General features: G+C 60.3%; 1 protein-coding gene across 5 annotated transcripts in view; it reads right to left on the bottom strand.

Annotated features, from left to right (window-relative positions):
• The window catches only part of PAK4 (p21 (RAC1) activated kinase 4), a 42,552-nt gene that overhangs the window by 1,471 nt on the left and 13,298 nt on the right, over window positions 1-27,783 (bottom strand). The window contains exons 1-9 of one of the 5 annotated variants that reach the window (XM_036094842.2): window positions 17,543-17,733; window positions 9,343-9,416; window positions 7,905-8,163; window positions 4,649-5,107; window positions 3,976-4,419; window positions 2,509-2,642; window positions 2,170-2,296; window positions 926-1,051; window positions 17-151 (exon numbers count right to left, since the gene is read on the bottom strand). In XM_036094842.2, the coding sequence (XP_035950735.2) occupies window positions 17-151; window positions 926-1,051; window positions 2,170-2,296; window positions 2,509-2,642; window positions 3,976-4,419; window positions 4,649-5,107; window positions 7,905-8,108 (1,629 nt within the window). In that variant the 5' untranslated portion in view covers window positions 8,109-8,163; window positions 9,343-9,416; window positions 17,543-17,733. Of the gene's footprint in view, window positions 1-16; window positions 152-925; window positions 1,052-2,169; window positions 2,297-2,508; window positions 2,643-3,975; window positions 4,420-4,648; window positions 5,108-7,904; window positions 8,164-9,342; window positions 9,417-10,418; window positions 10,466-13,296; window positions 13,423-17,542; window positions 17,734-27,783 lie in introns of those variants that run through there. The other 4 variants (XM_078063611.1, XM_078063612.1, XM_036094841.2 and 1 more) reach the window with 4 other exon arrangements.

The following is a 27,783-nucleotide window of genomic DNA, read 5'->3' as shown; positions in this document are numbered from 1 at the left end:
GCCGGCCGGGGCCCACCTTATGCAGGTTTTTCAGTCGGGGTGGCAGGTTGTCCCGAATCATCTTCATGGCTTTGAGGGGTGGCTCGTTGAAGTAGGGGGGCTCCCCGTCCACCATCTCGATCACCATCACCCCCAGAGACCAGATGTCCACCTGCAGGGGGGAAGGGCCAGGAGGGCTGAGCTGTGCCCAGACAGGCCAGTGCTGGGGAAAGCCACGGAGGGGTGGCCCCTGGTTCTGCCTTTGCGTCCTTGCTCCTGGAGTCCTCGGGCCCCGAACACCCCCACTGACACCCAGCTTGCTAGACCCACACACTCCTCCCCCAGGGAGCCCTCTGAAGGGTTCTGCCCACACAGCACCCTCCCTCCCTCGCTCTAGGGAGCCCCGAGGGCTCGGTGACCAGTTGTCTAATCTCCATCGCTGGGACACAGTAATTGGTTCATGAGCAGGCACGTGACCTGAGCTGAGCCAATCAGAGCCAACCCGAAGACTTTAAGGGAAATACCGAGGAAAACCCCTGGCACTCATAGGCAGGGGGACGTCCCAGAGTCGCCCGGCCAGCTCTGCCCCGACGAGGGGAGCGCCTGCCTGGGTGAAGACCTACACGGACAAAGTCAGGGCTGAGGAAGGACAGAGCACAGGGACGCCTGGGCCTGAAGCCTGTCACCCGCCCCTAACACCATAGTTCTTGGGACCCAAAGCTTTCGTGTTTCGCTGAAGCCGTTTGGGCGGGTTTCGTCACAGCACCCGGCCGGGCTCATCAGGGATGGACACTTGCATGCGCGCCTACCCCCTCTCCCACAAAACCATCCCCGGTGACCCATCTCCCACGCTGAGCCCCACTCCACCCCCAGCACTCCCGCTGTTCCAGCAGTCACAGTGTAAACCGGTGCCCAAAGTGGGCCAAGCAGGCCACCGCTGGCTTACCTCTGGCCCATAGGGGAGGCGAGAGATGAGCTCGGGGGCCATCCAGTAGGGCGTGCCGACCAGTGACTTCCTCCGTGGTACCTCCTTGCTCACCTGGGCGCAGAACCCGAAGTCCGACAGCTTCACCTGCAGCGGGGCACGGGCAGTGGGGGTCAGAGGTGCTGCAGGTGGGAGGGGGAGCAGAGGTGTCCAGCTACTCAATTCCCTGGCCTCCGACATGCTGGGGCTCCACGCGGCCGCCTAGAGGTCAGAGCCTGACCACTGGGTCGCTCCATCTCCTCCCAGCAGGGGGCCCTCAGGTGCGTCACCTCCCACAGATCTGCCCTGGGGTCTCTGGGGGGAAGTGGCCTGAGTCCTACAGGTTCCAAATGCTGCGCTGGGGGTGGGGGTGGGGGGTGGGTGAGACCCCAGCTGGCTCCCAAAGCCTGTGCCCTGGGCCCCTGCGTCCCCGAGGGTACGAGAGGTGTGGCCTACTCTGCCAGCAACCACGTGCCCAGAACCACGCATTTCCACCTGCTTGGGAGCCACGGGCCCCTTTCCGATTCCTGAGGATATGTACGGATCTTCTCACCCCTGGGAAACATATGCACACAGCGTGCACACAATTTCAGGCTCACAGGTGTCCCCCAAACACATCTGTGGACAGCTTTAGGTGTTCATGGACTCCAACTGAGACTCCCAGTGAAAGAGAGCCCACCCCGACCCCTCTCTCTACTGAATGGCTTAACTTCCCTGGGGGAGGGCAGGCAAATCACCAACGAGAATTTGGGGACAGTTAAGGACCCCCTCCCACTGAAAATCGCGTCCACTCTTGGAATATAAATGCATGTTCTGGGCACTGGGAGGCTCATCCATGGGCTTCAGAGTCAGAGCCTCAGTCTGGAGAGTGGGACACAAGAGCGGGGTCCACGGCCCACCGCCGTGTGCTCGGCTAGCAACAGTTTTTCAGTGGAGGAAGAGCCGAGGCCGGCCACCCAGATGCCTCCGGGCCTCCCTGAGCCCAGTGCTGGACTACAGCTCCTGGCATCCTGTGCGGAAGGCGGAGCCTCCGTCAGCCAGGGCCCCCTACTGACTGGGCCCGACTCTGGGCTGTTGCCTGAGGAGCAAGCCGCCGCGGACCGGGCAGGGGGGGAGGGGGGATCAGGGATAGAGGGGAGCTGGGGAGAGGCAGGGGGGGAGGGGGGATCAGGGATAGAGGGGAGCTGGGGAGAGGCAGGGGGAGCCCAAGCCAGCCCGCTCCTCACCCTGCCGTCATGGGTCAGCAGAATGGAGTCGCTCTTGATGTCGCGGTGGATGACGCCCTGCGCGTGGAGCACGGACAGGGCCTGCAGCACGGCCAGGCACACGGCGGCAATCTGCTCCTCGTTCATCCTGCGCGGGCTGGGGGTCAGCAACCGGGCAGACGCGGCCCCGCCCAGGGGTCCGAGGGGGATGCCGCCCTCCCGGCCCTGAGACGCGGCCCCCACCGCAAAGGGTCTGAGGGGACTCCACCCTGCCGTGGGAGAGGTCTGAGGGGACGCACGGTGGCCCTGGAGAGCCTGGGGAGGCAGTGGGCTGGGGGCCCGCCGGGGGCCTGCCGGTACCTGGTGTGAGTGACGATGTCAGTGAGGGCGCCGCCCTCCAAGAACTCCATGACCACCCAGAGCTCATCCCCGACCAGGTAGCTGTTGTACATCTCCACCACGTTCTCGTGCTGGTAGTCCCGCATGATCACCACCTGGGCACCGGGCTGGGTCAGCGCCGCCAGCCCCTGCATTGAACCCGGCCACCAGCCGGCCTCCTGCCTCCCCTCCTGCCCGGGCCTGGGCCCTGCCGCGCCGCAGGCCCCGGCCCACCTGTCACTCCCGCTCACTGGGCTCGTCCTGGATGGCCCTCCCCTGTGCCAAAGCCAGGAGACCCCAAAGGCAGCTTGAGGCCCGATGCCTGCATTGTGGGGGGTGCGCTCCCCCCTTTCCCTATCCTGAGCTGGTCTCTGAGTGGCCCTGCTGACCGGGCTGGTGTGGGGAGAGGGGCGCGGAAGAGAACGTCTAAGCACGGGGTTGAGGCCGCAGGACAAGCAGGTACCAGCCAAGGGCAGAATAACAGGCTGGGGAGATGGATTCAGGGGCAAGAAGGCCTGGCAGGGCAAAGCCTGGGGGAGCTGGGAACAGGATACTTGCAGGGGTTCCGCTGAAGGGCTCATGGTGCAGCTGGAGCATGGTGAGATTGGGGGGCCGGAGGATGGGTTATGGGGACAGCTGAGAGACTGGGAGGAGGAGGCACAGTTTAGACCACCTCCAGGCCTGACATCCCAGGACTCCTGCATCAGAGTCTGGGGGCTGCTCCCAGCACGGATTCCTCCGGGGAAAGAGCCAGGAGTCTGCCTTTGTAACAAACTCCCTGGCAGACGCCACCAAGAACCCCAACCAGAGGCTGGACACAACCAAGAACCTAGATGGGGGCCAGACCTCAAATGCCTGGCACAGGCCAGGCGTTTATCCTGAGGACATAGAGGGGTGGGGTAGGGGAACTGCAAGGGTCAGTAAAGCGGGGGGCAGCGTGGCAGGCCTGCATGTCCCAAAGAGCCCTTAGCTGCTGTGTGGGGAATGCCCAGGGGGTGCCCAAGAGGGGAAGCCAGGGCGGAGCCGAGCGGGAGAGGATGGGGCTGCACAGCGGCTACCGGGCTGGGGTGGGGGACAAGGAAGCAGGGGAGGGGCAGGGCTCGGGGAGAGACTCTGGGGGCCAGTTTGGGACTCGGTGAGTGTGATGGGCCCAGAAGTCACGCGAGGGTGGAGCTGAGGGGGCCTGAAGCTGGGACTTTGGGGAGGCAGTGGTGGGTACCGGGGCGGGGGGTGGGGGGTGACACCCCAGGGAGGTGTGAGGAGTAAGGAGAGAAGACAGGCCCAAACCCAGCCCCGGGGACCCCAGCGCTGAATGGCCTTCTCCCTTCCTCACCCCTACAGGGCCTGGACCAGCATGGGCCTCAAAACCAGCTGCTGGAGGGCATGAGGACGAGGGTGAAGGTGGGCACGGGAGGGCACGGGAGGGCACAGCAGGTGCCCACGGCCCACCTCGTTGAAGAGCAGCTCACGCCTCTGCTGCTTTCGCAGGTCCATCTTCTTGACGGCCACCAGCCTGCCCGAGCTGCGCACCGTGGCAATGCACACGATGCCCGTGGAGCCCTCGCCGATCTTGATGAAGTTGTCCAGATAGGAGCGAGGGTCGCCGGGGTCCACCACCAGCTGCAAGGCAGCCCGGAACTGCTCGTGCGACACTCGCTGCGGCTCCCGCTGTGGCGAGCGGGGCCCGGGGGGCCCGGGGGCCGGGGGCCCGGCGGGGGCGGGGGCAGCGACGGGGCGGGCTGGAGGAGCCAGCTGGGGCTCAGAGGCATGGGGGCCCAGCACTCCCGGGCTGGGGGGTTCGCGGGCTCGGGCAGGAGGCCGGGAGGAGGAGGACTGGGGGACCGCCAGGCCCCCTGCCGATGGCCCATTGGGGGCCAGGCTGTGAGACTCCCCCTGCAACAGAAAAGAGAGGCAGCTGTCAGTGGAGGGGCGGGGGGGGGGCGGGCCCAGCTCTGCTCCCTGCGCGGGACAGGGGCCCTGGCCATGGGACAGACACATGGTGGTCAGGATGGAGATGGACAGTGGGCTGGGCACAGGCTGGTGCTGGTGGGCAGGGAACGGGGCGGGGGGACGTTTTGGACAAAAGGGCGGTGGAAGGTCCTGGGGCAGGGGGATTGGTTACCTGGGCACCCCGGGCCGGGTGGTCCGTATCGGCCCTCGGGTACGTGTTAAAGGGCCGACCAGCTGCCGCTTTGGCCCCACCGGCCAGACCAGCGGGTTGGGGGGTGCCGACGTCAGGCCCAGAGAGGGGGCGTTTGTCCCGGGAGGACTCCTGGGGTCCCCCTGAGCCCTCCCTGGAAGACTTGGGCCTCTTCTCTGGCCCCACCCGCCGCCTGTCACCACTGCTGCCACCCGCCTCGCTGCGACCGGCACCCCGGCCTTGGCTGCCCGCTTTCTCCGGGGCCCCTCTGGCCGAGCTGGCCGGCTCTGCGGGCATCCCGTTTTCCTGGCGGGCACGGGCAGGTGGCGGTGGGCTGTCTCTCCGCAGGGAGTTGGAGCGTGTCACCGACATGTTCTCAAACTCGTCGAGCAGCAGCGTGAGGGCCCCATCCTTGGCACCTTTGCTGCCCCTCACGATGGTCTGGGGTCCAGGGCAATGGCGGGATGGGGGCCGGGAAAGGAAGAGGAGGACACGGGACGCGTATCCGACACACAAGGACAGGACAACACAACACACACACAGAGACAAGACAGAGACGGAATGAAGCGATGCCATGGGGTGATGATGGGGCTGGGCAGGTGGGGGCGGCACCAGGGGGGCCCCTGCAGCCCCTCCCACACCCCCGAGAGGTCCAGCGCAGGAAGAAAGCCGAAGGAGTAACCCCCAACGGGTCAGGCTGTGGCCCCTGGGCTGGCTGGCCCCTCCCTGAGGAGCACCCCGTCTTTCTCCTATTCTCCAGGCTGGGCGCAGCTCTCTGCCCTGTGGGCAGGAGGGGAAGGAGCACAGAGCCAACGCCACCCCATAATCAGCCCTGGAGAGCTGCAAATGACAGGATGCTGGGCCCCGGGTACGGCTTGGACTTCTTTCCCTGCACCCCGCCGGGGCGGTTAACCCCAAACCCAAGCTCTGTTTTCCTGGGAAGCCGAGGGTGAAGTATGGGGAGAGTTAGAAAGGACGGGGCCCAAAGTCCAGGAGCAGCGGTGGCAAATGTGAATTCCCACGGGGCCTGGTGGATGTAACACGTGTCCTGAGTCCACCCAAGCTTCACCAGCCAAGTCTACCACTCTGATCCAAGTCACAGCCACCTCCTCCCTCGAGTACTGAGTCAAGGCCCCCAGGGATCCCCCGGCCCCCTACTCAGCTCCAGGCTCCTACACAGGCTTCCTCACTGCTCCTCCAACATACCAGGCACATGCCCACCTCAGGACCTTTGCACTGGCTGTTCGGCCTTCCTAGAACATCTTCCCCAAGTATGCCCACAGCTCCTTCCCGCCTTTCCTCTTTCAGGCCTTTGCCCGAACTCAGCTTCTCAGAGGGAAGCTCTAGTTGACCACCCAGAGTCTAAATGCCAGCCCCTAACACTCCCTAGTCCCCCTCTCTGCCTTCTCTTTCTCTGGAGCACTGGAAACCAGCTGCCGTGAAGCACGCGTAAGCTGACCATCGCCTGCGCCCCGTGCAATGTTCACGAAGGCAGCTATTGTATTTCCCTGTTCTTCTGCTCTTGCTACATCTCAGCACCTAGAACAGTGTCTGGTATGTATGCAGAGAGTGCTCAAGAAACACTGGCTGAGCCAGTGAGGGAGGGAGGCGGGCTGCGAGGAGGCTGCGGGGAGCAGAATATGCAGCCCCGTCCCTCACTCTCACTCACTGGCCTGCAGGGACGTGGGCCCAGGGCTGCCACACATCCTCAAGCCAGAACTGCCTCTACTGTGCACAAAACCCACCTCCAGGCCGCAGTGCCCCTGTGGGCCTGCCCCGGTCTCCCTCCCACCCCCCTGCCTCTCTGGGGCCTGGCTGCCTCCTAGCCCGGGTGCCCAGTGAAGCAAGGGAACCACCTGCTCAGACCCTCGTGCTGGAATAAGAGGCCGAGAAGTCTGGGGAAGGGCCTGGGAAGACCCAGCTAAGGGGAGAGTCCCGGCCAAGGGTGGTAAACACAGGGGCCCCCCATAGGGGCCCCAAGACATTGCTAGCCCCTGTGGCACCTTCGTGTGAATCAGGACAAGGTGCCCCCTCCTGGCAGACACAGCCCCAAGCAGGGCTTACAGCTGGCAAGCCGAGCAGGGGCTAGATTTTCAGGGGTCCCGGGTCCCCTAGTGAGGCCATAGCAGCCCTGGGGCCAGCCGGGGGATGGGACCGAGGCGGGCGGGGTGGGGGCCCAGAGGAGCCAGCGCCCCGTCCCGCGGAGGCCGCCACCCCCTCAGCCCCTGCGGATTAGTCAGCAGAAGCCAGAAATACAGTTTTGGATGTGTAGTCTCTGCTGTTTCAAGCGGTGGCAGAATTCAAAGTACTCCAAAGGCCTGCGTGAGACACATGGACACCTCGGCGGGCCGCGGATGGAGGCCGACCCGGTGAGCGCCGGCGCCCACCGTGCTGATCCCGGAGGGCGGCCTCGGGAGAGGACGAGCCAGCCGCGGGCCTGCCCCCAGGCGCGGGGCCTGCTGACCGGCACACCCATCGCCAGCCCCGGAACAACCCTGGCTGCGTGCCCCTGGCCCCCGGCCCTTCCTGGTTCCCGCTGCCCTTGGGGTGAAGTCCAGGCTCCGAGGCTGGCTTCCCAGGCTGGGCGGGCTCACGCCCTGCCACCGGGCGCCGGGACCGTGCAGACGGGCAAGGGGTTAAGAGCCTGGGCCGTGGAAACAGAGCGTGGGTCAAATCCCAACGCCACCCTTTTGCTTGAGATGGCAGGAAAACCACCCCCCAAACCAAAAAGCCTCCAAGGCTTCCCATGGACTGTTTCCTCAGCTAAAAGCCCCGCCTCCTCTCCATCTGCCACAGGGACTCCTCCTCAGTCCTCGGGGCTCAGCTCAGGTGTCCCCTCCTCCACAAAGCTGGCCCAGACTCCAGGGGCCTGGTCAGCAGCTCCTCTGGGTGCCCCCAGCCCAGCCCTGACCATGGGGGTCTGTCCCCTTGCTCAAGTACAAGTTTTTGGTACTGGGGACGCACGGAGCCCAGGGAGAGGAGGACGACTTGGAGGCTGGGGTGGAGGGCTGCTGCAGGGGTCAAGGTCGGAGTCAGTGTTGAGAGGTACGGGGAGGGATCGGTGGGTGGAGGAGTGAAAGGTCAGCACTGGGGGCGAAGATTAGGGTAGAGGGTTGGGGTGTCTGTCTGGCAGTCAGCAAGGAGGTGTTGGCCCCAGGGTCAAGCGCTGGGTTAAGGGCTGGGGGCGCTGTGTGGGGTCGGAGTGGGGCTGGAGAGGCAGTGGTAGGCGCCAGCATACCTTGGGGGCCCCAGGCTGGATGGAGGTGATGCAGGCGGGGTCCACGAGGGGCTTGGGCCGGCGAGCCGACTCCTCGATCAGGCTCTGCCACTGGCGGGGCAGCCCCGTGAACTTCTGCTCGTGCTGGTCGAAGCCCGTGTGCACGCGGTGCTCGAAGTTGGAGGGCGCGGAGATCTCGACCCGCTTCTTCTTCTTCCCAAACATGGTGCTGAGGCTCTCAGCACCACGAGGGCGCAGACTTGGGCTCCTATCAGCAGGCCTGCGGGAGGGGGCCGCTCACTAGAACCCACCCATTTCTCTCGGCTCCTCGGGCCCTGCCCTGGTCCTGTCCCTCCTCGTCTCCTCCTTGGTCTCCCGTCCTCCACAGCCAGCCCGAGGGACCCCGTGAACACCATCCCCAGCTCAGAACCCTCAGCCGAGTCCTCCCTGTGGCCCCTCCCCCACGACGCGCCCCTGTCACCTCTCTGCTCTCGTGTCCCCTTCACTCACACTGGTTTTCAAACCTCAGTGCCTTTGCACTGGCTGTTCCCTCCTCGTAGAACCCTCTTCCCCAGCATCCACACATGGCTCCCTCCTTCCCTTCCTTCGGGTCTCAGAGCTGTTGGTGAATTCTTTTCCTGACCACCCCAAGTGAAGGAGGTGCACCACTAGCCTTCTGTCACAAAGCTTCACGGCACGTTTAACTTCTGGAAATTCTGCTGTTCATTCTTGTGTTTACCAGTTGGGTGTCTATACCCCCCCACACCCCCACCCCTAGGTTATCAGCACCAAAGGCCAGGTCTCATCTGCCCAGTGTGCCCGTGTCCTACCCCAGCCCCAGCACGGTGCCTGGCCTGTAGCCCGTGCTCAGTGACCGAGCAATTGTTCAACAATTGCTTCCATAGTCCCTGTCCTATGCATGGCCCCTGGGAGCCTCACTGCAACACTCCCACTTTATAGACGAAGAGACTGAGGCTCCGAAAAGGGAGTTCCTCACCAAGCTCACAAGGGGAAAGTTCCACCGCGTAGCAGATACTAACAGACAAAACAACCCCCATCTTTAGGGTCTGTGGTCTCCAGGTGGATACTCCGGAGGGTACCAGGCACCATGTAAATGCTCAATGAAAGCCAGTTTTAAAACCAAAGGGGCCGCAGGGGAGCTGCGCTGTGGGGTGTCCCACAGGGAGACCAGGGCGCTGAGGGGAAGGGAAGTCAAATGGCCAGAGCACAAATCTCTCTCTGCCACTTACTCTGTGGGACCGGGGACGAGTGACGTAACCTCTCTCGCCCGCACAGGGCTGCTCTGAGGATTAACTGAGTTAACAGGAGCAGAGCAGGGCAGGGAGTGAGGGCCCTTGTCCGCGTCTGTGGCTCTGACGATCAGGAGCACTCCCAGCAGTGTCTGGGGGCGCAGGGGCCCCGGGGCCGCCCCCCACCTGGGCCCCGGAGTCCCACAGACCTGGTTTGATGCTGGCTGTGCTAGAAGTGCCCTCGGGCAGGTGACGTCTCCTCTTGGGGCCTCGAGTGACTCATCTGGAAAATGGGAAGAAAATATTCACGCATGCGTTCATTCGCTAATAACTCACTCCGCCGTGCCCAGCCCTGTGCTGGCTGATGCTCGGGACACAGTGGTGACCGAGATCGCCGACAGCCCAGGGTGGTCGGGGCTGGGGTCAGGGAGGACCAGACCCAGTCTGAGGGATGGTAGGGTGGGGGTCAGGGCAGGCTTCCCAGAAGACAGGCTGTGTGAGCTGAGACCCAGAGGATGAGGGGAAAGGCACCGGGCTGGGATCTTTGTCTGCTTCACGCTGGCTCCCCAGAGCCTGGCACGGTGCCCAGCACAGGGTCGGCCCCAAGCATAGTGAAGTCTTGTGACCTACTGAGGACGCTCTCCAGCATGTCTGGGATGCTGCCCTCCAGCCCCGGGCTCTCCTCCCTCCCTGTTCCTTTCCAGCGGGAGCGGCTCTGTGAGGTCAGGAGAAGAGGCAGACACCCCTAGCCCAGAGGTAGGACCATCAGTGGGCAGCCATCTAGGAGAACCGGTTTGGTAGCAGAGCCCAGTTGGGAGGGGGTGGGGACCCAGCAGACAACCTGTCTCAACTGGTCGGGGCCTCCTGGGCAGCAGTTGGCCAGAGCCAGGTCTGGCCAGGGCTGCCCCCTAGCAGGTCCAGTCTCCCTGTTGCTCCGGGGCCCCTGGCTGCCTGGATGTGGGGTGTGACAGCCTTGGCCAGGATGGAGGCCCCTTTACCCCTGCCCCTTCTCTGCCCCCTTTAATGTCTTCCCCCATTCCAGCCTGCTGAATGCTGCCCATCCCTCCCGCCTCGACTTCCATCCCCGGCCCCCACCCACCCCGCTCTGGCTCCCCAGCCTCTCTGCCCTCAGTCGTCTGCCTTTCTAGCACCGGTCCTCGCCTTGTCCCCACAGCCGGACCTTCCCCCATCCTCCCCACTGTCACCCCAGAGCTTCGCCTCCACCTCCTCACTGTGTTCCCAGAGGTGCCCCCAACCTGGCCCCAGGCCCGGCCTCACCCCTCACCTTGGCCTCTCTCACTCGGCCCTACCCATCCTCCACCCAGCAGCCCACAGCCTGAGGCACCAAGTCACTCCCGGGAGCAGGATGAGCCACGTGACCCCTCACTAAACCCAGGAGAGGGAGGGGCGGGCCCTGTGGTGGGAGGAGCTCAGCACCAAGAAGGGGTGGGCGGGAGGCAGACTGTTTCCTCAAAGCCCTCACCCCTGTAAACCCCAAGCCGCCTCTGCACACTGCACCCAGCGCCCCGTGTGTCCTGCCCCGAGTGCGTGTGACCCTGCAGGGGAAGGGGATGGAGGGACACACCTCCGGATATTTGCCTGGGGCCACCCCTTCCCTCTGGGCACCGCACGGAGGGAGGGACAAACAGGAACTGACCGTGTTTATAGTGAGCAGGCCTCAGCTCCACCCTGGGGCAGCTCCCAGCCCCCCCCCCCCCCCCGGAGTCCCCAGGCTCCTGACCTTATGGGGGCCACAGAAGGGAAGGCGGAGGAGCTGCTGCGACAAAGCTACGGGCCGGTGCCAGGAGCGCCGCGGTGGGCGAGGGGGGGGGTGCGGGGGCTCCCCAGCGAGCTTGGAACCTAGGAGTCTGGCTGCTGTGCCCTGGGCCACCTCACCTTCTGTACTTGGGAGCCAAGCCACCTTGGCAGCTCACCGTGCAGCCGGGGGCCCGCGGCTCAGCCACCCTGTGCCTCAGTTTCCCCCTCTAACTGTTAAAGAGGATAATGGCAGAACGTGCTTCCTGGGGTTCTGAGCGGAGTCACATCCTGCCCTTCTGGTCCTGCCCCAACCTCTCCTGGGGCTGAGGGTCCCCACCTCCTATCTGACCTGTCCCAGCCCCCCAAGGGTAGTGGGAGGCAGCAGAGAGTGGGGGTTCCTGTCCCCCTTTGGCAAGACAATCTGCAGGGGCAAAGACGGCCACACGCCAGTCCCCACCACCGAACGTGCCCTTCTGAGGCTCAGCCCCAGTACTGACATCCCCACCACCACCCTGGACCCCACAACCCTGCCCAGATGCAGATGCTCAGCTCATGGACTCCCGTGACGACCTGGGGGGAGCACGTTTCTCATTCCCATCTTACAAATGTGGAAACTGAGGACCACAAAGGTGAAATCTCTTGCTCAGGCTACCAAGCAGAAGACAGGTGGATCCACTACAACATCGAACTCCTTAAACCTTCTGCTGGCCCCTGAGACCTGTCCCTGTGGCCCATACTATCTGCCTGTCACTTCTGCCCCCTTGCTCGTTCTGCCCCAGCCACATGGGCCTCCTTGCTGCTCTTCAAACCCTAGACATGTCCCCACCTCAGGGCCTTTGCGCCGGCGGTCACCCCACCTGCTGGAACTTCATTCTCACTGATCTGCATATGGCTCCCTCCCTCCTTCCCTCTATGCACGTCCGTCCTCAAATAGCCCTGCTCCTGTCCTGTCCCCCTCTACGCCTTTCCCTTTGCATGTCATCCGCCTTGCTCCCCGCTGTACCCCAATGTCTACAACACAGCCCAGCCCACACTAGGCACTCAAGGAACCTCTGGTGAATGAACTGACTCAGCTCTACCCGCTACGCTACACCCCTGCTCAGACACCTGTGATTCTGCCGAGGCGGTCCTTGGGAAACTCCAGGAGAGGGTGAAGCAGCAACCTCAGACAGAGGGAACGGTGGCCACCGGCCACCAGCCAGGCCACAGATGCCTCTGAAGTCCAGCATCTGATCCCACGAACGCAGGCACATTTTGCATCCTACTCTCAAATGGTCATTGCAATGAAAAAAAGGCTTTTGAATTATTCGACATGTGGGACAGGCAGTTTCCAGCCTGTCCTTGCCAAAGCTTCCAAGTTTCTAGTCACCCCTGCATTCGCTGGTTCCACCCTCTGAGCTTTCATGGGAAGAAAATGATACCCACCCACCCCACCCCACCCCTAACTCCCCCCACCAAGGAAATCAGCTCTGGTGGTAGAGCAAGATCCATTTGTGTGACAAAGCCATCCAGGGAGTGTGTGTGCGTGTGCGCGTGTGTGTGCAAACGCGCGTGCATGCGTGTGAAAAACTCCTTCCCTCCCATCCCCTTCCCTCCCCCCCAGGCTCTGAATCAAGTTGCTCCCCTGCAGTTTGGGGAGCTGACCGAGAGGGAACCCAGGGGCCCAGGGAAAGAGCAGGGGATGTGCCACGATCACGATCACGGTCTCCAAAATGAAACCCTAAATCAGGAAGAGGACCATGAAGGAAGGCTGAGTGTCCCCAGCCTGCACTTGGGGCTGCCACCGCTGCCTCCCACTCAACCTTCTACCAAGACTGACTTATTTATTTTTTAAAGATATTATTTATTTGAGAAAGAGAGAGAAAGCGAGATAGCGAGACAGCGCACAAGCAGGAGGGAGAGGGAGAAGCAGGCTCCCTGCCAAGCAAGGACCCCGACACGGGACTCCATCCCAGGACCCTGGGATCATGACCTGCGCCGAAGGCAGACGCTTAACCGACTGAGCCACCCAGGCGCCCCCCGCCAAGACTTTTACCTACTAGCTCTGGGAAGCCCCTTCCCACCTCAGTTTACCCAGTCGCCCCCGGCTGTGTTCTGACAAAGGAGGGGGAGTCCAGCCTACTTTTCCGGCCCCCAGCAGAATCCTCACTGCCTCCCTTAACCCCTCACACCCGTCCCACCTCCACACCTTCGCTCAGCTCTCGCGTGCCCACCTGTAGAGCCCCCCACCCTCCCCAGTCCACATCTCTCCCCCAGCCCCCCTGTCCTGAGCCTAGTTCCTCCAAGGAATCCCCAGGGACCTTGACCCCAGATGCCACCACGAGCTTTGGGCCTGACACGTGCCTGAGCCCCTTCCTTGGCAAGCACCTACTCTACTCCCAAAGGACCCCCTCACACTCACGCACCTGCCCACAGTCCGTGGCTACTGAGGGCTGATTTCTGCCAGGCCAGGGCTGGGACTCCTAGCGGTGGTCAGAATGGCCAGAAGCATCCCAGCCCTGTGGACAGAGCTCACGTTCTAGGGGAAAGGAGACAGTTGATAAATGAGCTAAATCAGAAGAATATCTAGTAAGTCAGAGGATAAATGCTGAGGACATACACAAAGCAAGGATCAAGACAGTGCTGAGGGGCAGGGGAGGCTGGAAGGTTTCAGTGAAGTGGTCGGGGAGGGCCTGGCTGGGAAGGTGACCCTTGAGCAGGGACCCCGGGGGGGGAGGGGCGAGGGAACCACGTGGACACCCGGCAGCAGGGAAGAGTCAGGGCAAATGTCCCCAGGTGGGGACATGCTTGATGTGGTCACAGCAGAGGAGGCCAAGTCGTGGGGGTGGGGGGGGGCAGATCGCATAGGGACTTGTGGGCCACGGGGACAACTCTGTCCTTTCCCCAGAGTGAGGTGGAGCCACACAAGGACTCCAAGGAGGGGAGGGACGTGGCCTGACTCAGGCGTCCACAGGCTCCCTGTGGCCACGTGGAGCCCAGGGAGGTAGAGGACGTGACGGCCCAGGGGTGGGCAGGAGAAGCGGGCAGGCTCTGGGCACGCTTTAACGGCCAAGATGACAGGACTTGCTGAGGACTGACACTATTTTCCGTACCAGCCGCAGCAAGCACGCCACGGGGGCGGGGGCCGGGTCCGGTCTTGCCCATCACCGCATCCCCAGTGCCTGGCTCGGCAGGTCTATGCTCTCCCGGCCCTTTGCATCACCTAACGCGTTACCCGGTGATGAGTGTGCCTACTGTTTCCCGCGAAGTCAGTGGCTCGGCGCAGGCAGGAACAATGTTTCAGTTGGTTACGGCTCGATCCCAGCACCTAGGGCAGGCCGTTCCTTTTTGGTGCCTGAGCAGATGGAGGGGCCGGGCGCACAGACCAGGCCACCCTGAGCCCTCCCGACAGGGGTGGGGGAGTGGGTGCGGGGAGAATCCTCTTCCTTCCTGTTTCCCAAACCAAACACCGAGGCCCAGAGAGGGGAAGTCACTGCCCAGGGCTGCCCAGCACCAGGTCACCAAAGTGCCCACGCTGACCCACAAAGAAGGCCTTGTCGCTGCCCCCTCCGCCTCCTGCTTCCCGGCAGCCCTGGCTCTGGCCAAGGCCTATGCTCCACATGAAGGACCCCAGAAGCTTATGGGACAAGAACAAGGGCCAAGACAACGGTCCTGTCAATGACCAGAACCAAGTTCAGAAAGGCTGCCTTGCTTAGGCGGGAACCAGAAGCAACGTTAAACAAACAGCTCTCCCAGGGCTTCCCACTTGGATAAAGTTCCCCACTGTCACCCACCAAGGCCCTGCCCTGCTGGACTCTGCCAACCTCGGGACCTCATCCTTTCCTCTCTCTTCACTGCAACTGCGCCGGCCTCCTACATTTTTGTCTTGGACGCCTCACACTTGTTCCAGCCTCAGGGCCTTTGCACCTACTCTTCCCTCTGCCCAGAGCTGCGTGGCTCACCCTTTCCTGATATTCGGGTCTTTGTGCAAATAAAACCTCACTAGAGGGCCGCCTGGGTGGCTCAGTCGGCTAAGCGTCTCCCTTTGGCTCAGGTCATGATCTCAGGGTCCTGGGATCGAGCCCTGCATCGGGCTCCTTGCTTGGTTGGGAGCTTGCTTTTCCTCTCTCTGTGCTCTCCCTCTCTCAAATAAATAAATAAAAATCTTTAAAAAAGAAAACCTCATTAGAGGGGACTTTCTTGATCCCTGACAAAATCTGCACCCCCGGTTTATGCTTCTCCGTGGTATTTATTACCACCTGACATCATCCACATGCAGACTATTGACCCCCTCTGCTCCCCTGCCCCCAAAAGAGGCTCCCTGAGAGCGGGGGGGTGCGGGGGGGGCGCTTGGTTCATTCTTGCTGTATCCTTGGCATCTAGAGCAGTAGGCACTCGGCACGTATTTGTGGAACAAATGAATGACGGCACGGCCAAGTGAGACGTCTGGACCCTGAGGAGGAGGTGGGGGAGGTGGGGGCAAGGGAGGTGGGGGCGGAGGGCAGACAGGAGTCCCCAGTGCCTGTCCCACACTGCCTGGAGGTCGGACCTTCATGCCCGAGCAGGAACTGGTCCGAGTCTTTAGAGACCAAATCTGGCTATTTGTGAATAAGCTGGCCGATGTTCCAAACGCCAGGAGAGGTGCCCCCAGTGATCCTAGCCCCAGGCCCACCTCACCCCAGGGAGGCCCACCCCGGCCACGCTGCCTCGGCTGGAAATGTGAGGACGTGATGGCCCGTTTTGGCTACAGGCAAGAGGCAAGTCCCACGGCGAGAGATGCCACCGGAAATCCACTGGTCCCCATAATGCATGAAATCCCATAGGATGACAGAGATCCACGGGTCACCCTGGCCTTGGGAAGCAGCTGGTGTCAGCAGTCTGGGGCGTGAGGAGCAGCCCTGCTCTCCATGTTCCGGCCAAATGCAGCGCCATCCCCCGGCACCGGGCCTTTGCACAGACCGTGCCAGGGCAAGGACTCAGCAGAGAGACGGTGCCTGCCACCAAGTGGGTCCTCGCTACAGGCCACCCCTCTGGCATTACCACTGCCGTTGCTGCTGCTGCTGAATGCCCGAGGGAAGGAACACTCCTCTCCCGGCCAGAGCAAGGGTCCAGCCTCCCTGCCTCTGCTGTCTTACTTTCTCCAGGGCCCGGATCGGGGAGCAGAACGGGCTGCGCTGTCTGCACTGGGAGCCCCTCCTCCCCGAGAGGGTGGCGCCCCGGGCCATCTCAGCCACCCTGTGTCCCCAGCCCTGCCCAACACAGGTGGGGCGCAGCTGAGACAGTGTGGCTGAATGAAGAGAAGGTATTTCCTGGGCCCAGCCAGGCTGGTGCTCCGAGCCCCCAGGGAGGCCGGGCGGCTCCTCTGGCAGTCCCCAGGCTCAGGTGCCCCCTCCCCACCTGGCCAGGCCCAACAGGGCACAGACACAAAGGGCACTGTTGGCATCCGTCACCCCCCAGGGGTGCCCAGGGTGGGGATGGATGCCACAACAAACCTGAGAGTGTGGGCGAGCCCCCAGGGACCAGGAAAATCAGATCAGACTTCATTCATTCTTCCCCTGAGGCAGGGCAGGAAGGGGGGAGGGGCTAACAGGCAGGAAAGAGGCTCCAGAGCCCTCCCAGGGCACCCCCCTCACTCCAGTCGTCCCCTGCCGCACAACTTCCTGCTCGCTCGCGCGCGCGCGCGCGCGCGCGCGCTCTCTCTCTCTCTCTCTCTCTCTCACACACACACACACACACACACACACACACACACACAGGAGCCCTCGATGCTGAAGCATGTGAAGCCGCCCCACGGCGCCCTACAGGGGCCTTGGCACAGGACAGGACACCCCCCCCCCCCCCCCCGAGCCCTAGTCCCCGCCTGTGGGATACAAGCCCCAGGAGAGCCTGCCCGAGCTTCGTGGCCTCAGTGGGACAATGCAGGGGAAGCAGTCAGAAAGACGGGCCTGGCTCGGAGGAACCTCTTGGAACGGAAAGGCCGGAACAATCGGGCAGCCCACAGCTGGGTCCCTGAAGAAGCCGTGGGCCCAGGACCCCCTCCACAAAAGGTATAAAGACCCACACACCCCCAGAGATGCACGGACTCCCGAAAGAGACCCGCAACACATACCAACAATATACACAATACAGAGCTGCCACCACCTCAAAACGCGGGCACACGCGTGCATATACCCGATCCCAGATGCTCCCTAACCGCCTGACTTACCTAGAAAGGACCCCGTACACATACCCAGGTACACTCCGCCAGACACGGAGTTAGGCCACAAGACCCACACAACCCTAGATCCACACACAGGAGGAAATGAGACCCCACAACAGACCCAGGCAGGCCCACCGTCAACTCCAGGGTCATCCAGGGTGACCCAGTGGGGCACAGCCCCTCCAAACTACCCCCCTGTGGACCAGACCCCAGGACTGAGCTCCCCCGGAGGCGCTCAGGGACCTGTGCGGAGGCGCGTGGTAAGCGCCAGCAGACAGACACCTGCCTCCAGACACACGGAAACGCGGCGACCTCGCCCCTGGCCCCGAGAAAGGGGTGGTCCCCCGAGCACGCGCTGACACTGGCTCGGTGGCTCCTCCGTGTGGGCGGCAGGACTGCCCTCCCACGCCCTGGGCAGTCCTCCCCTCTCCTCCCCTCTCCTCCCTGTCTGCCCGAGGCCAGGGTCCGCTCACCTCCACCATCCTCTTCCTCTGTCCCAGGCCACCCTCAGTGGGAGAGGGCAGCAGACAGGCTTCCAGCGGGCAGAGCAGGGATGCGGATTAAGGGCCTTCCTCCGGCCCTGGATGCGGCGCCCACCGAGGAGAGCTGGCTGGCTCCACACCCCGGCCTCCCTGGCGGTGGGTGGTGCCGAGGCCCTGCCCTGGCAGGAGTTGAGCTGCCTGTGGCTCTGGTCCATGGAGGGCGGAGGGCGGAACGGAGGGAAGGAGGGGCCGAGCCTGGAAAGCCTGGGCCACTGGGTCACCCACTGCCCCAGCAGAGGGAAGGGCTGGTCAGGGACACAGGAGCAGGGGACGCAAGCCCCAGCCCTTGCTTCAACAGGATCCGCGCCCCCCCCACCCGCACACCCCCGTGCCAGGCGTGGCGCCAGGAGCCAGGGAAGCAGAGACCACACCGCACGGGGCTAAGTGGCTGAGAGCGGCTGGCAGGGCAGCCAGGTTTGAAACGACAGCCCGGGCCGGGGGGCTGGACAGAGGGACAGTGATGGGTGGGCTCTCTGATGCGGTGGGGTGGCTGGAGATCCGGAGCTTGCCGTATTGGCCCCCCCACCCCCCGACCCGGTGATTCTAGCAAGAACACCGAGAGGGTGCACGAAGGGGGCCTCTCCTGCTCCACCCCATTCTCTCATTAGACGTGGGGCAGGTCAGAGTGGACCCCGGACATAGCCATCTCTAGGTGTGGAAGTGGGGCTGGTGGGTGTGAATGGTGGAAACAGGGAGGGAGAAAGGTGGGGGGGGCTGGGGCCCCTGCACACCCTGCTGGCTTCGTCTCGCCAGCCATGCCAGGATGCAAATAACCTGAAAGTGAGGGGCCCAACTCCGCAGAGAACTTACCCTGAGCCAGGCCCTGCTCTTAGCATCAACACACATTAAGTCATTTCCCCACCAAGGCCCTGAAGGGATAGGTATTTCTTCAGGTTCATTTTACAATGGAGGAAACTGAGGCCCAGAGAGGTTGAGAGACTTGCCCAAGGCACCCAGCAAGGGGGTTGGGCACCAGGCTTCCCAGGCAGCTGCTCTGAGCATGAGGCTAGCTTGCCCAGAACCCCCATTCCAGACAGAGGAAAAAGATGCTCAGACAGGGGGACTCTTGGAGGGGTGTGCACACCCCGCCCCACCTCTGCCTCACACCTCCCTTCCCCTCCAGATCTTACTTCCTCAGCAAAGTCTTCCAGGGCCTAGGTCAGAGCTCCCTGGGTGAAATTTGTTTCTTTTGTGCTTATCTGTCTGTCTTCCCCCTGACAGGGGACGTGGGGGGCAGGGAGGGGCTGCCTGCTTCATCACTAGTCACCTTCAGGGTCTCCCTCAGGCGTCTTCTCCTCCAGGAAGCCCTCCCTGACACCAGGCTGGGTCTGGTACCTCCTCTAGGCTCCATGTCAGGGCTGACCCCTCCAGATGTCCGTCTCCCCTCATTGGTCACACATTCCCTGAGCTCCTAGCACCTGCCAGGCGGGCCTGTTGGAGGCCCTGACAATTCAGCAGTGAACTAGACGAAACTCCCCGTTTCAAGGGGCTGATATCTGAGTAGGGATGTTCCCCAACCGGGGGGTCCTGTGAACGGCAGGGACCAGGTTCTCAGGTTCTCACAGGTGACCCAGGACCGGCGCCCAGTCGACGGTGAGCCCGTGAGAACAGTGAGCAAGTGGCCCAGGCAGGCAGGTGGATAGAGACGCCTGTGTCCTTCCCACCCCCTGCTCTGGCACCTCTACCAAGACTGCTCCCACTGCAGCCAACTCCCAGAGGACTTTGTCACTGGGACCTGGGAGGGTACACCGGCTCCAACCAAGGTCCTGGAAATCCCAAGGTCCTGGACATCCTCCTCCTGCCTACCACCTGCCCACCCAGCCAGGGGCTTGCAGTGGGACCTAGGCTGGGCCTGGAGCTACAGCAGGGCAGGTCTAGGAGACCCCAGAAGTCCCAGCTCCCAGGCCACTCCCTCCTCTATGGGGTGGAGCACCTGTCAGGTGGCCACCCAGAGAGGAGCCAAGTGGGTGGGCGCCCAGACCTTCCCAAACCGGACAGGCAGGTTTGGGCTCTGGCTGGGGAGGCAGTCAGGATTGGGCAGTTTTGGCCAGCCAAGGGAAACCAGGTCCCAAGGGGAGGGGTGGGGAGGGGTGGGGAGGAAGAGGGAGTACCCTCTCCCCAGAAGTCACAGTGGAAACAAGCAAGGAGTGCTCCCCAGGCCGGGCTTCGGGAGCGAGGAGAGGTTGCTCTAGGATCATCTCGCACTGAACAGACTGTTATAAAAAAACGTCGTAAACATACCCCCAAATAGAGACCGAACCAATAAACCCATGTAAAGTTCGTCACTCGGGTTCTCAACTATTAACAGTCTGCCACATCTGGGCTCCATCCCCTTTCTTTCCTTTCCTTCAGTCTGTCTCCATAGGATCCTAGGATCCGGGCACATGGTTCAAAAGCCAATGGCCCCACAGGGTAAACAGTGACAGGACAGCACCCTCCCCAGTGGCCCAAGCTCAGCCCCGGAGGCAACCTCTAGTAGAGTGTCCTTTCTTTCCTTTCTGAGAGAGCCCACACGTGTGTGCGTGTGCACATACGCGCTTGCACACCTTTTTTAAAAACATAAATGGCAGCACACCGCGCACACCATTCTGACCTTGCTTCTCTCAAAAACATTCCTTGGCTCGCCTGCACTGGTGGCACCGGGAGGAGCCTGGCAGCCTCCAGCGGAGGGGAAGGCACACCCCGGGGACCTCGTGGATGCTCTCCCAGGCACACTCCCTCGGGACCTAGAATGCGCTCTCCTGGGTATGTAGCTGAGCAGATCTGGGCCCGCTGGCCTCAGGGACACGCGTGGGGAGATTTTTGCAGCTCAGTCTGAATCAGCTAGAGAGACTGGAACCAACCCAAGCGCTTGTCCGCAGGGACACAGATGACGATCTGGGACCTCCTGGCCCCACGGGGTGGTGCACGACAGTGAGAATATACAGGGGCACGAATACCAAAAATGAAGAAGCAAAACGTCAAACAATACCTCTTACTACTTTGTTTAGAAAAGGCTCAAAGCTAGACGAAATGAAACCTGCTGTTTGGGGCTACGTACAGAGCAGGCAAAACCCAAGGGAAACGCAAGGCAGCAGGCCCCTCCGGAGTCAGGGGAGGGGCTGCCTCTGGGGAAGAGAGGGCCTGAGGGGGGCTTCTCGGGGGGGGGGGGGCACCCCCTCCTCCTTCACCTGGGGGGAGGCTACATGGGTTTTCTCTCTACAGTAACTGGTTATGCTACACATTCATGCTTCATACGCTTGGCACCGTGTGCACGAACAATTTAAATTTACGATGTTAAAGACAAAGAAAAAAATATCTACGTCTTAGTGATTTTCCAAGCCCACACCCGTGCAAGGCGCGGCCATGCTGCTTTAGCAGCGGCGGGGAAGGGCGGCTGTGCCTTGAGTTGGTCCGCACGGGGCCAGGTAGGTGCTTTCAGGCCTCTTGCTCTCACAAACAGGGGCGGCAGCGATACCCGGGTACCGATGTCACCTCACGGGTGGGCCACAGGCCCAGAAGTGGCCTTGCCGGGCCAGGATCATGACCACCCAGCTGCCCAAGTGAGGGCTGCCCGCGCCCCCCCCCCAACCCCTCAGCCTCCCTGCCCAGGCTGTCGGCAGGCAAGCTCCCCTTGCTCCTGGCCAGTCAGACAGGTGGAGTCCGGCCCCTCTGAGCCTACTTTCCATTTGCATTTTCTTAGAAGACACATCCTTTCATCCTTCTAGAAGCCATCAGAATTCCTTGCCTGCCAAGTGTCTCCACAAAGCCTAGTTTCCCCCAGGGCCAGGGAGACCTCTGTAAAATCCAGTTTATGTCCCTCTCCTGCTGAAACCCTACCAGGGCCCGCACAGCTAAAGCCACCTCCTCCCCAGGGACCCCCAGCCTCTCCCTGCCTCTCCGGGCTCATTTCCTCAGGCCATGGGTGCCGCAGCATGCAACCTCCTCCCCCGTCAGGGATTCTGTCCACAGAAATCCGATGTGCGGCCACCGTGTGCCACCAGGGCTGGGGTGGGGATGCAGCACGGTCCCTGCCTGGTGGGGCCTCTAGCCAAGCGTCACACAAATGAACTGTGAAATCCCAGCTGAGAAGGGCTGGCTGCAGGGACCAGGGTGTGGGGGAGCCAGGCCAGAGAGGGCGGGAGCCAGCCGAGGTGCTGGGGACAGGCCCGCACTTGGAAGGTACAACTCTGGCCGCCCTGTCTGCGGAGCACGAGACCACGGTGGCTTGAGTGGGTGTGGGGACAAGTGACAAGAGGCGGCACTGCTCCAGGCAACCGATGAAGGCAGCCGGGATGGCGGGACACAGAGAGAGACGGAGACAGACTGGAGCTATGTCTACCAAGAAAAAGCGACACCTGTCGATGAATCAGATATGGGGGCTGAGGACGAGGCAGGTGCCGGGGGTGACCCTGAAACTGGGTAAACCACAGAGCCACCTGCCACACGAAGGAGCTTGCGAGGGACTCCAAAAATGACAGGCCCCCGGGCCCTAGAATAGCTAAGTTCAGCAACAGAAGAAGGGGGAGGCGCCCCCCCCATGTGAAGGCCCACCCACATGGCCACAGTACTCAGTGTGGATAAACACGCGGGTCAGCGAGCAGGAGAGAGGGCCCACGGACAGACCCCCACAAATACACACACTGGTTTTTAAACACTGATTTTTCTTCTTTGTGGTAAAACATACATAACATTTATCATTTAGACCATTTGTAAGCGCATAATTCAGTGGCATCAAAGATGGCCACAGTCTCGTGAACATCACCGTCTACACCCAGGACTTTTTCATCCTCCCCAACAAAAACCCTGCAGACACTGAACAATGGCTCCCCATTCCCTCCTGCCTCCCAGCCCCGCCCCCAACCTCTATTCTCCCATCTCTGTGAATTTGCCTATTCTAGGTCATCTCATATAAGTGGGGGCTTACAAACATTTCTCCTCTGTCGTTTCACCAGGCGTAACGTTTTCAAGGTCCAGCCATATTGTAGAGTTTTTTCAAAAGCCCATTCATTTCTGTGGCTGAATAATACTCTGCTGTGTGCATCTATCACATCATGCGTATTGCTCATCTGTTGACAGACACTTGGGTTCCTTCCACCTTTTAGCTAGTGAATAACGCAACCACGAACGCCAGTGTACGAGTATCTGTCCAGGTCTCTGCTTTCAATTCTTTTGGATGTACACCTAGGAGGAGGATTGCTAGGTGATCAGGTAGTTCTATATTTAACCGTTTGAACAACCACCAGACTGTTTTCCAAAGCAGCTGCATCATGTTAGGTTTCCGCCCACGATGCATGAGGACTCCAGCAATACCTGTGATTTTCCCTTTTTTGGGGAACAGCCATCCTGGTAGGTGCGAAGTGGTATCTCATTGTGGTAACTTACTTTTGGCAAAAAAAAAAAAAAGGGCGTAAGCAACTGGATGGAGGAACGAGCATTTTCCACAGTGCTGGAACCGCTGGATATCCACGTGCCCCAAAACGGACCTTGATTTGTACCTACGTGAACTTATAATGGAGCAGACTCAAATGTAAAACTAAAAAACTTTCAGAAAGCAACCAACCATACCAACCCTCAGGATCTAAGGCTAGGCACAGAGTTGTCAGACTTGATACCAAAAGATCCACAAAAGGAAAAATTAATAAAGTAGACTGCATCAAAATTAAAAAAACTTTTGGGGCGCCTGGGTGGCTCAGCTGGTTAAGCAACTGCCTTCAGCTCAGGTCATGATCCTGGAGTCCCGGGATCGAGTCCCACATCGGGCTCCCTGCTCAGCGGGGAGTCTGCTTCTCCCTCTGATCCTCCCCCTCTCATGCTCTCTGTCTCCCATTCTCTCTCTCAGATAAATAAATAAAATCTTAAAAAAAAAAAAACAACTTTTGCTCTGCAGAAGTCCACGAGAAGAGGAAAAAAAAAGCTATGGATTGGGGAAACAGTATTTGCAAACCCATCTGACAAAGGAGTAGTATCTTGAAGAGAGAAGGAACTCCAAAATTCTACAGTAAAAACCTCCCAAAATCCAGGTAGAAAATGGGCAGAAGACATGAGGAGACATTTCACCAAAGATGATGCCCAGATGGCAGATGGGCCCATGAAAGGATGTGAGGCACCATCGGCCATTAGAGACGGGCAAATTAAAGCCATGATGAGTTATCATTACCTGCCCAGTTGAACAGCTTAAAATCAAAAACAGTGGCGACACCAAATGCTGGTGAGGATGCAGAGAACCTGGTTCATTCACACGCTGCTGGGGGGAATGTAAAATGGTAGAGCCGAACAGCTTGCCAATTTCTCTACACCAGCAACTGCATTTCTGGTTATTTGTCTCAGAGAAACAAAAAGTTATGTTCACACAAAAACCTGTACGCAACTGTTTATGGCGGCTTTATTTGTCATAGCCCCCCAGAGGGAGGCAGCCCAGATGTCCCTCAACGGGTGAATGGTTAAACTGTGGTACGCCCATGCCATGGAATATACTCAGCAAGAAAAAGGAATGAACTGTTGATTTGGGCAACGACCTGGATGAATCTCCAGAGAATGAAGCTGAGTGAAAAAAAGCTTCCATTTACATAACATTCTTTTTTTTGAAATGTTAAACTTTTTTGCTTAATTTTGTATTTTAAATTCTCTTTATCGTTACAGTTCTTTACATTATGGTTGTGAAAATTGTTCTGTAACACATCACATTCTTGAAATGCAGGATTATAAAAACGGAGGACGGGTAGATGAGTGGTTGCTGGGAGTTGGGGACACGCCAGGGAGGGGATGTGGCTACAAAAAGGCATCAGGAGGGATCCTTGTGATGGAATGTTCTGTATCTTGACTGTATCAATGTCATTATCCTAGTTGTGATCTCGTACTAAGTAGAGTTTTGCAAGATGTCACCACGGAAGAAACAGGGGCTTTCTCTGTGTTATTTCTTAAACTGCCAGTGAATCTATGGTTATCTCGACGAGATACGCAGTAAGCATCTACAGGATGAATGAGTGAATGGCAATAAGGACAGTAATATCCACAGCTAACACTCATGATGAGGTTTCTAAGTGCCACTCTCTTTTAAGTGCTCTACATGGATGAAATAACCTTTATACAATCCCATTTATCATGGGGAAACTGAGGCCCACAGGGGGAAGCTACCACATGCCAAAGGTCACCCAGTGAGTAGGTGGCAGAGCCGGGGAGCAGACCCAGGCCTCCGCACCCAGAGCCTTTGCTAGTACTCTCCATCCCGAGGGCCTCTCCGCAAAAGGCCGGATGAGCCCGGCTAAAAGGGGAAGCAGAGGGGTCCAGAGGGCAGGCCAGAGAAGAGATCATCCGGCCCCAGCCCCCATCCATTCCCACGCGGAGGGACAGGCGGACCCAGGATGATACCAGAGGCCCCTTTATCACTTACAGGTGCTCGGGGAAGACCCCGTACATGTCAAGGGCCTGTGACTGAATCCCATCTGACGACCAGAGAAGCCAGCAGTGCCCTCCACGGACAGAAAATGCCCACTGTCGCATGAGGCAGTGGTTTCAACCCCCCCAGAGTGCTCTCCTGACACCCCACCAGGGCAGGGCTGCTTTCATCTGGCTACTGGGTGGGGGCAGCTCCGACCCACACTGGAGAACATTCCCAGGGGCACGGGACTTTGTTTATCCACCTGGAGAAACTTCAAGATATTGAGAGCAAGTGACAGCCAAGTGCTGGCAGTCCGGCACCATCACGCTCGGTTTTAAAAGCTGCAGAGCAACGTGGGAGCTGGGAACTGTGGGGGGCGGGGGGCAGTGAGGGGGAGCGAGGCACGCATACATGCAGGTGGGCACTGAGGGCTCGAACCAGGGCAGGAGTGTCTAAGGGGGGGTCCGTCAGGTGACTGTGTCCCCCTGGGGGCATCGGATATCTCGCACAAAAATAGAGGCGACAATTAAAAGGAAGAAAAGGGGGGCTGATTTTATTTGCCAAGGCTAGAAAGAGCACACGAAGGAGGGGGCTTTTGGGGTGCTGGTGATGCTTGTCTTCTTGATCTGGGTGGTCGTTAGATGGCATATGTTTGATCGTGATAATTATTCATGAAACCGAACAGGGAGTTACGTACATTCTCCACGCATGTCCTATTTGAGACTCGCGCGCAGCAAACACCAGGGGCAGCGATTGACAGCTGGGAGCTTAGTCTCTACGCACGTGCACCTTCAATCTCTCTCTTTTGAGCCCTCTCTATCTCTCAACACACACGCACGCACACACATGCACAACATACGCACGCACACACACCCGAAAGCTGTAAACTGCTACCATAATCAGAACAGCAGTCCTCCTTGGCCCCTTGCAGCTCTTGGCCTGTTTCCTGCCAGGGAGACAGGCCTGGAAGCAGCCGGCCCTGGAGCCCTCCGAGGCGGCCACAACTCCACGTCTCTCCACATCCCGGGCACTCTTGTGTCCTGTGGGAATCACACTCTTCAGGGAGCCTGTCTGGCCATGGGAACATACCTAGCCACGGTGTCCCTGCCCCCACCCGCCCTGGGGCACCAGCAGCCCGTTCACACAGAGTGGGAGGAGTTATTGAAGATTTAAAGCGCCCCCAAGGCAGGGGCAGCCCCTGGCTGGCTCATCTGGGTCAGATGCTGGAGACGCAGCTACGGAGCGTTCTGTTTGGGCACTACGCTAGGGCCAAACAAGGCAGCAAGCAGGGTGCTGTGGACACCCCCAGGCTGCAGAGGAGGAGAGTAAGGCTCAGAGCGGGGAGGTGCCGGCCCAAGGTCACAGTGTGTATCAGAGCCAGGAGTCCGCGGTAGGTCGGACCCGGGCCCAATCCACTCACTAAACCGTGCTCTTCTCTCGCTCGTTCATGCGCTCCACGACTGTATTGTGCGCTCACTGTGTGCCAGGCACAGCTTCAGGCACTGGGGACAGAGCAGGAAATGAGAGAGCACCCCCTTCCCCGAGCTGACATTCCCGTGGGGGAGAGGAGACAAAACCCAAGTCAACAAACGAGCATGCAACTATGCAACGAGAGGGAGAGGACAGAGAAGGGCCCCGAGGGGGCTGGCGCTGGAGCCACACCAGAGGGCCGTGAGGAAGCCACGTGGCGAGCCAGGGAAGCGCGTTCAGGGTAGAGGGAAGGGCCACCGCAAAGGCCCAAGGACCGAAGCCGGCCTGACACGTGCCAGAATGTGCACGGAGGCCAGCGTGGCCAGAAGGGAAAAGTGGTGACGCTGAGGTCAAAGAGGCCTGCGCTAAATGCAGAGGATGAGTGGCTTGTAGAGCGCGCACCAGGCATCACGCCCTTTTCTGTACGGTCCCCGTCCGCCCGAGTCCTGACCACAGCCCTCCGGGGGAGCTGGCGCCCCCATCGCGTTCCAGAGGGGGAAGCGAGGCCAAGGACACAGCCAGGGTAGGAGGGTGGCTCCGTGCCTCAAGATAACCACCAGGCCAGCTGAAGCAGGCAGAGTCAAGGATGGGGCGGCTGGGGGGCAGAGAGGGCTCTCGGCCGGGGGCCCAGGAGCCCAGCAAAGCAGGAGCCCAAAGCTGTGCACACCTACGACAGACGGTTCGTGGAAGCTGGAGGCTAACACCCAGCCCCTGGCTCCCAGGCCCCCGCAGTTCCCGACCCTCGGTCCTCAGGCCCCTCTGCTCGATCTGGTACCAGTCTGACCACAAGCAAGGGAAGAATTTTTTTTTCCCACCTACTCAATTTTCTTAATTCAATGTAATTTATTTTATTTTATCTTACTTTAAGTTTTATTTTTTTCAGTAATTTTGACACCCCACGTGGGGCTCGAACTCACAACCCCAAGAGCAAGAGTAGCATGCTCCACTGATGGAGCCGGCTAGGCGCCCCCTAAATTTATTTTAAAAGTGACCCAGGCACTAATGTTGACCTGAAGTTCACACAGAGCACCACCGGGGAAAGAAACAGAACCTGAATATAATCAAGCCCCTACACCTAAGTCCCAATTTACAGGAAGCGCAGGGGACAGAGAAACAAGTCGAATGACACCACAAGGATTCATCGGCTGGATCCAGACTCTGGAAAACTCTAGGGGACAAAGGATGAGCGTCTTTGGCAGATACACAAGGCAAACAGCAAGCACACAAAAGCACGGATGCGAGAAATCCTATAGACTATGGAAGACTTAAGGGACCTGTCAAGCAAACACAAAGCGCAGACTTTGTCTGGATTCCAAATCAAACAAACACATTGAAAAAGGAT

The sequence above is a fragment of the Halichoerus grypus genome, chromosome 15 (assembly GCF_964656455.1).
Source record: "Halichoerus grypus chromosome 15, mHalGry1.hap1.1, whole genome shotgun sequence".
Taxonomy (NCBI): domain Eukaryota; kingdom Metazoa; phylum Chordata; class Mammalia; order Carnivora; family Phocidae; genus Halichoerus; species Halichoerus grypus.
This window is presented reverse-complemented; position numbering and strand designations above follow the sequence as displayed.